At 16.9% G+C, this 8436-nt stretch overlaps 3 protein-coding genes across 3 annotated transcripts; 1 reads left to right on the top strand and 2 right to left on the bottom strand.

Moving 5' to 3' along the window:
* Positions 1-941: 941 nt before the first annotated feature.
* PGSY75_1454600 (putative mitochondrial ribosomal protein S11 precursor) lies at positions 942-1643 on the top strand (the record flags this gene model as incomplete). The annotated part of the gene is made up of 1 exon (XM_018788229.1): positions 942-1643. One exon carries the CDS (start codon positions 942-944, stop codon positions 1641-1643), a length of 702 nt encoding a protein of 233 aa, XP_018639601.1.
* A 716-nt stretch (positions 1644-2359) lies between these two features.
* Positions 2360-2848, bottom strand: PGSY75_1454500 (putative nifU protein; the record flags this gene model as incomplete). Its single annotated transcript, XM_018788228.1, has 1 exon — positions 2360-2848. The coding sequence occupies one exon, from the start codon at positions 2846-2848 to the stop codon at positions 2360-2362; it is 489 nt and encodes a 162-aa protein (XP_018639600.1).
* Positions 2849-4662: 1814 nt separating this feature from the next.
* PGSY75_1454400 (aminopeptidase P) lies at positions 4663-6966 on the bottom strand (the record flags this gene model as incomplete). Its single annotated transcript, XM_018788227.1, has 1 exon — positions 4663-6966. The coding sequence occupies one exon, from the start codon at positions 6964-6966 to the stop codon at positions 4663-4665; it is 2304 nt and encodes a 767-aa protein (XP_018639599.1).
* Positions 6967-8436: the final 1470 nt, after the last annotated feature.

Below are 8436 nucleotides of genomic sequence, written 5' to 3'. Positions count from 1 at the left end.
TTGACAATATATTTAAAAGATAATATAAACTAATAAAATTACTTTTAATAAAATTTATTCTTTTTTATATATTGAAAAAAAAAAAAAAAAAAAAAAAAAAATATATTACATATATATATATATATTATATAAAATATTATATATTAACCAATGGTATTTATTTCTTTTTTTTAATTATTTTGTTTCTAGTATTCCTTCAAAAGTAGGTATATTTTTTTTAAAAGAAAAAAAAAAAAAAAATAGAAACGTATAAAAAAAAGGAATATTTTTAAAAATATATTAATAAAAAAAAAAAAAAAAAAAAAATACATATCAGTATGAATATATAATAATATATGTATTATTTTATATTATATATTCCACTTATTTTTGTTTGTACGATATTTTCTCTCCTGTATCTAAAAAAAAAATATTTATATATAATATTATATATATATATATATATATATATATATAATAATATAATATATGTACATTTTTTATACACATAATATTAGCCTACAAATAATAATATATATATTTAAAATAATACATAATAATAGAAAAAATAAAATGAAATATTTTATACCCAAGAAAAGTTATTTATTTTTTTTTTTTTTCCATTCATATTTGTTTGTTAGATTATTATAAATTTATAATTAAATAAGGAATATATTGTATTATTAAATATTATATTCTATTATATTTTTTTTCATTTTTATAAATTAATAAAAGCTACATATATTTAAAACATATATATATATATATATCTTTGAATCTACTAAGGTAAAATTTTGACGGTTAAAGAAATATATATTGTATACATGAAAATTTTATGCTCATATCATAATTTTTATATTTGATTTTCTAAACATGGAATAAAAAACTATGGCACATTTAAAATTAAAATAATAAAAAATCATACATATATATATATATATATTTAAAAAAACAATAGCATAATGTATACCAAGATAAATGTTTTATCTAAAAATAGGAGCCCCGCTAATTTTATAAGAATGTTCTCAAGTCGCATGTATATGAATATATGTATAAACCATTTTGTAAATAAATTAATAAATGTATATTCAGAAAAAAGTATAAAATTTACGACCCTTTCTTCAGACGCAGTAAAGGCAATAACGAATTTAAAAGAATCGGTAAAAAAACCAGATAAAAAAAAAAAAAACATTACAAGAGAGACACTTAAAAATTGTCAAGGTCATAAGAGACGATACAAATTATTTGGTGATAGAGAAGAATTTCATAATATAGATAGAGATAAAAATAATTTAATAATTGAACCTACAGATAGTTTTCGAGCTGTTATTACTACATCTAAAAATAATGTACATATTCAAGTTGTAAATAAAAGTAAAAATTATAAAACCATATTTGGTTCCTTTGCTGGAAATGTTGGTTTTACAAAAACATTACAACAAAGCGAAAGATGTGCATATAGAATAGGTGAGAATATAGCTAAAAAATGTAGAAGACTTGGGATTTTTTCAATTGATATCAAATTTAGAAGAATCATGAGGGTAGAAACTGTTTTGCAAGCTATGTATGCAAATAATCTTAATATAACACAAATAATACATGAACCTAGATTACCAAAATGTGGATTAAATGCTTCTAAGCCTAGAAAGAGAAGACGTGTATAGGAAAAAAAAAATAAATAAAATAATAAAATTTCTATGTAATATTATATATATAAAAAAAAAAAAAAAAAAAAAAAAAAAAGAATTTATGTCATTATTATTTTTATGTAATATGAATACATAATATTGATTTACCATTGTATTGTCTTATGAAAATATTTTAAAATGTTTATATATATTTACAAATATTTGAATATTTTTACCTATATTTTACATTTATTTATATATATATATATATATTTTTTTTTTTTTGTGCATTTTTTAAAATTTATTTTTAATTTGTTTTATCTAATATTGTTTTTTTTTATTTTTTTTTCAAGTCGAATTTTATTATAATATAATTATAAAAATAAATAAATAAATAAATAAATACATATATATATATATATATATATAATCATAAATATTTAATAAATGATTAATTATTATAATACATAAAAAATTAATAATATACTTATATTTTACCATAAACATTAAATGTATTAAATTTTGAAAATAAATGAGCAAATTTTATACATTTTATAGTAAATTAAAGATAAAGTAAAAAAAATATTATAGCATGATATTATATACAAAGTAAGAAAAAAAAAAAAATTAAATATCGGTTATATTAATTAAAAAAATAAATATATATACATATATATATTATATTATATTTAATATATATTTTGAATATTTTGAATATTTTGAATATTTTGAATATTTTGAATATTTTTGTATCATGTTAAAACTTTTTCTCTATAATTTTTAATAGCATGTTTGATGGCATCTTCTGCTAATAAACTGCAGTGTATTTTTACAGGTGGTAAACTTAAATGTGATGCGATATCATTATTTTTAATTTTTAATGCTTCGTCAATTGTTTTTCCTTTAATTAATTCAGTTGCATAAGAACTACTAGCTATAGCAGACCCACAACCAAAAGCCATAAATCTTGCATCTTTTATAACATCATTTTCAATTTTTAATTGTAACTTTATAACATCTCCACATGATGCTTTTCCAACAATTGATGTACCAATATTTTTCTCGCTCTTATCAAAAGACCCAACATTTCTGGGTTTATTAAAATGATCTTTTACATGATCACTATAATTACGTACTAAATTATAATAACATTTATTCACATTATTTTCATTTAAACAATTTGTATATAAACAAATACAATTCTTTCCTTTAAAAAAGTTACACAAAATTTTGCTCTTCATCTTTTTTATATATTATATGTCCTAAAAATGTATATTGTTTATATATCATCATGTAAGATTTTTAATACTTAAATGTAATATTTTAAGTATAGTTCTACATATATATAAGATATAAATATTATTATATATTTTCACATAAAAATAAATAAATAAATATATATATATATATATATATATATATATATATATATATATATTATATTTTTTCAATAAAAAAAAAAAAAGAAAAAAAAAAAGAAACTTATAAACGAAACATAATATATATATATATATATATTTAAAGTAACCTTTTAAATTAATGTTAAAAATACAAAAAAAAATAATATAAAAAAAGAGATGAAAAAAAAAAAAAGAAAAAAAAGTTACCTTATTTTGCTATATATTATATATTTGTATGCATTATATTATATAAAATGATTTATTTATATATTTTTAAAACAGAAAAAAAATGATAAGTGATATAAATACAGAATTATAAGAATATCAAATAAATAATTGCCACAAAATTTTTATTATAAAAATATATAAATAAATATATTTAAAAAAAAGAAAAAAAAAAAAAAAAAAAGAACATATTTATATTAAAATAAATTAAAAAATAAAATTATTCATTCATATAAATATAAATATAAAATTATAGTTATATATATTTATCATATTATTTTTTTATTGCATATATATTATATATATATATATATATATTATGATATATTATTATATTCATTATATAAATAAAACATTTAAGGAATAAAAAGTTTTAAGGGACAATTTTAAAAAGATATATATCAAAAAAAATAAAAATAAATAATTATAAATAAATATATGATATATTTTTATATTAATATTTATGCATTTTATTATTTTTTATTTTCAAATTATGACATTATATTAATTATATTTCATTTTTGAAGAAAATAATAATTCAAAATTTTCAATTTCGAAAAGAAGCAACTTTTAATTTTTTTTTTTACGAAAAATGTGAAATTTCTTCAAATAAATAAAATAAAGGAAAATATCAAGAGAGAAAAAAAAAAAAAAAATTATTATAACATATATTATAAAAATATATGTTATTATTATGATGATGATGTTGTCTAATAATGTAGGATACATAAAATATTATATAATGTATATATATAAACATTTTTAGCGCGCATGTTTTGATTTATTTCTTTTTATAAAAATAATTACATGTATAATATTTTAAATGTTCTTCAACACATATATAATATATATATATATATATATTTTTTTTTTGTTAAAAAAAAATAAATAAAATGTAACATTTATCTTCTATGTTTATAATTAACTATAAATATAATTTTTTGTTGAGAAAATGAAAAAATTAAAAAAAAAATTGTCTATAATTTTTTAATTTAAAATATTCCTTTTTTAATTAAAAATGTTCCCTTTCAACAAAGTAAATATTCATATTTTAAAAGTTTCATAACAATATATGTATAACATATATTTTATATTTATATAAATTTTTTTCTATTTTTTTTCTTTTTCTTTCCATTTAGGTTATTATAAAAAAAAAAAATAAAAATAATATATATATATATATATTAATAAATATATAAAAAAACACACTCATATAAATATATATATATATATGTGCATGCATTTTTGTCGTTCGTGCTACATATTAATTTTATATAGTCAAACTAAAAAATGGTTTTTGAATATATAAGAATAGAGCCAAAAGGAGAAAAATAGCTGTAAAGAAAAAAAGGAAGAAAAAAAATCGAAAAAATAAGAATGGGATACATAATAAAATGAATATGAATAATAAGAATGCGAATGTATATCCATTAATTGAGATGAATCGCAATTGGTTCTGTTATATCTATTAGATATTTTTCAACACTTGGTCCATATTCTTGTGGGTTTTGTTTAACTAAAGGTAATAATGTATTTCTAATGGTTGTGTGATATTCATTAAGTTCTTTAATTTCTTTGTTTGTTAAGAGTGAGAAGTCTAATAATTTTTTTTCATATGGGTACATAGTTAAATCATCAAATGAAAGATATTCAGTTGTATCTGTAATTTCTTTGCTAATAACATATTGCATATTTTCTATACGAACACCAAATTTATCTTTCATATAATATCCTGGTTCATTTGAGAGTACCATATTTTTTTTAAGAGGTGCACCACCAACTGGGCCTATAGAACAACCACCTTCATGAACATTAAGAGTTAAACCAACCCCATGACCAGTACCATGATTATAATCCATAAAATTATTGAATAAATTTTCACGTGCAAGAAAATCTAAAGCTGATGAATTAGTATATGAAGCAAAGATAACTTTTCTTAAACGTAAATGTCCTTTTAAAACTAATGTATAAATTCTTTTTTCTTCAGGAGTTGGTTCACCAAAATGTGTTGTTCTAGTAACATCAGTTGTTCCATGAAAATATTGTCCTCCTGAATCTAAAAGATAAATAGCTGGTTTAATTTTTGCATTAGTTTTGTCTGTACATTCATAATGTATAACAGCTGCATTTGAACCACTTGCTGATATAGTTGAAAATGATGGGAAAATGAAATTTTTTTTGGTTGATCTGAAATAATCTACTTTATGTCTTAAAGACATTTCTGTTTCATTAAATAATTCTTTTGTTTTTCTTTTTTCTTCACACCAATGGAAAAATTGTAATAAAGCAAGACCATCTAATATATGTGCTTCTTTCATATTATCAATTTCTATATCATTTTTTACAGCTTTTAAATTGACTACAGGTGAATTTTGTAAGACAACATTCTTTTTATCAAAAAGTTTATATATCATTAAATTGATATATGGACTTAATGATATATCATACTTTTTAAAATCAGGATTATCATCATTATGTTTTGGTATTGATGGTATAACAACATCTCTTAGGTATGGTACAACTTCTTCATATTCTTTTATAATAACTTTATTAATTTCTAAAAGATTTTTAACTTCAGCTGTTAAATTTTTTACTTTTGTAAAAAAAACAATTTTAGAAAAATCTTGTTCTTCTCTATCAAATTGAAATAATAAATATGAATAGAATAATGGTGAATATTCATAATCATAACCTCTTAAATTTAAAAGATAAGCAATTTCATCTAATTCAGATAATAGTAAATTATCTACATTCTTCATATCATACATAAGAGATTGTTTTAATTTATCAATTTTTTCACCTGCACATGCACCATTAAATTTTCTATCATGTATATATAAGGTTTTATTATTAATTGGATAATCTTTAACTTCAACTAAAGATTTTTCTAAAACAAGAAAATTTATAATATTTTCATCCTTCTTATTAACATCATGAAAATTATTATTGTAAATAATTTTTTCTATTATTTTTTTTTTTGGATATGCATTCAAAACAGCTTTTCTTAATTTCTCATAAAATACAACACTTGTGTTTTTTCCATCAAATGCAATTGTATTAAATTCCATTGAAGATATAGTTTCAAATATTTCATCCCTATTTTCAATTCTACTAATCTTTAAAGTAAATAAATTCTGATCTAATTCATTCATAGCTTGTAATTCATATAATGCATTCACATATAATATAGGCTTATCTTTTGTTACTATTAATATACCATCAGCACCACTATAATTTGTTATTTTTACTATTTTCTTATCTTTCTCATTTATAATCTCAGAATTGTGCTCATCACTATTGATTAAAATATATACATCAATATTATTCTTCTTCATAATATTTCTTAATTCTTCTAATCTAGCAGCAGGATTATCACCCATCATGTTAACATCAATACCAGTATTATTATTCACCATTTCACTATTATATATATTTGAACCACTATATATTATATTCTTATTATTATTATCTTGATTCTCACTCAAATTATTATTCTCGAAATTTCTCTGATATTTTTTCCAGAAAAAATTTTGGGCTATCTTATTATTATTCTTATCACTACTTTCTTCACTTTTATTTACACTCTCAGATCCGCTACTAACGCCACTAAAATAGGAATTTTTTAAATTATTTAAATAAGCCAATGCTAAATTCTGCCTTTTACCCTTATTAAAAATATTTAAATGGAAAACCATTAAAAATATAAAAACACACAAAAGAAAATTCAATTGCATATTTAAAAAAAAATTAAAATTAAAAAAAAAGAAAAAGAAAAATTAAAAAAAAATAAAAATTAAAATTAAAATAAAATAATATATCTGCACATATATAATAATATATATATATATATATATATACAAATATATATTACATATATGTGTATAATATAACATATATATGTTTCTACTCAGTTTATATTCACAATATAATAATTTTATATTAATATTTTATTAACAAGCATTTTTCACTTTAACACATATATATATATATATATATATATATAGATGTATATATGTATAAATATTTTTATGTTCACAAGGTATTATTATTATATATAATTAAATTTATAATATTAATTTTCTTAATTATTATATTTAATAATATTCATAACGCTCTTCTAATTATAAAATTAAATAGATATATTAAAAATATATATAGAAATGTATTATAAATATTATAAATATTATAAATATTTTATTCAATATATTTATATATTATGACATTTCAAAGTTAAAGTTCTACATTTATTTATATATAGATCGAAGAAAAAAAAAAAAAAATATATAAATATATACATATATAAATATTATGAAATCATAAATGATAGATTTTTTTTTATATATTATATTATATATATATATATATATATACATAATAATATATATTTAAAAACTATTTAATTATTTATATATATATATAGTATATATTTTTTTCTTTTTTTTTTTTTATACAATAATATAATATTATATAATAAAACGTGTTCAGTTCAGCTTCTATATCAAATAAAGAAAAACTTAAACTATAAAAAGAAAACTATTATTTTTATATGTATATAAAATAATTAATATACAAATATATTGATAATAAATATATTAATTCAATATAAAAAAATTATATAATATATATAATATTATATATATAGAAAAATATATATGATTAATTTTAATGAGAACAAAAATTTTATATATAATAAGAAAAAAATCAGTATATAGATATATAATATATTATATCTTCATTATGTAGGAATAAAAATATGTTGTTCTCTTAATATTTTATAAAATATTATATATATATTATATATATATAAGCACAGTGAGAATGTAACTATTTTTTTAAAATATCGATTCCTAGGCTTATTTATATATATACTATATATATAAATAATATATATATTATATATATAATATATATAATATATAATTTGTTTCTGCTATTTTTTTATTTTTTTTCTTTGAATGAACTAATTATTAAAAATATTTATAATATTATATATTTATAATATGTTCAAAAAAAAAAAAAAAAAAAAAAAAAAATCTACAGATTTTTTTTTTTTTTTTTTTTAGTTATATTTTTTTTTTTTTTTTTTTTTAATATTTTTTTAATATATATATATATTTTTTTTTTTTTTTAGTTATTTTTTTTTTTTTTTTTTTTTTTTTAAAAATGAATTTTTAAAAAAAATTTTTTTACTCCTTTAAGGATAT

This window comes from Plasmodium gaboni, chromosome 14, assembly GCF_001602025.1.
Source record: "Plasmodium gaboni strain SY75 chromosome 14, whole genome shotgun sequence".
Taxonomy (NCBI): Eukaryota; Apicomplexa; class Aconoidasida; order Haemosporida; family Plasmodiidae; genus Plasmodium; species Plasmodium gaboni.
This window is presented reverse-complemented; position numbering and strand designations above follow the sequence as displayed.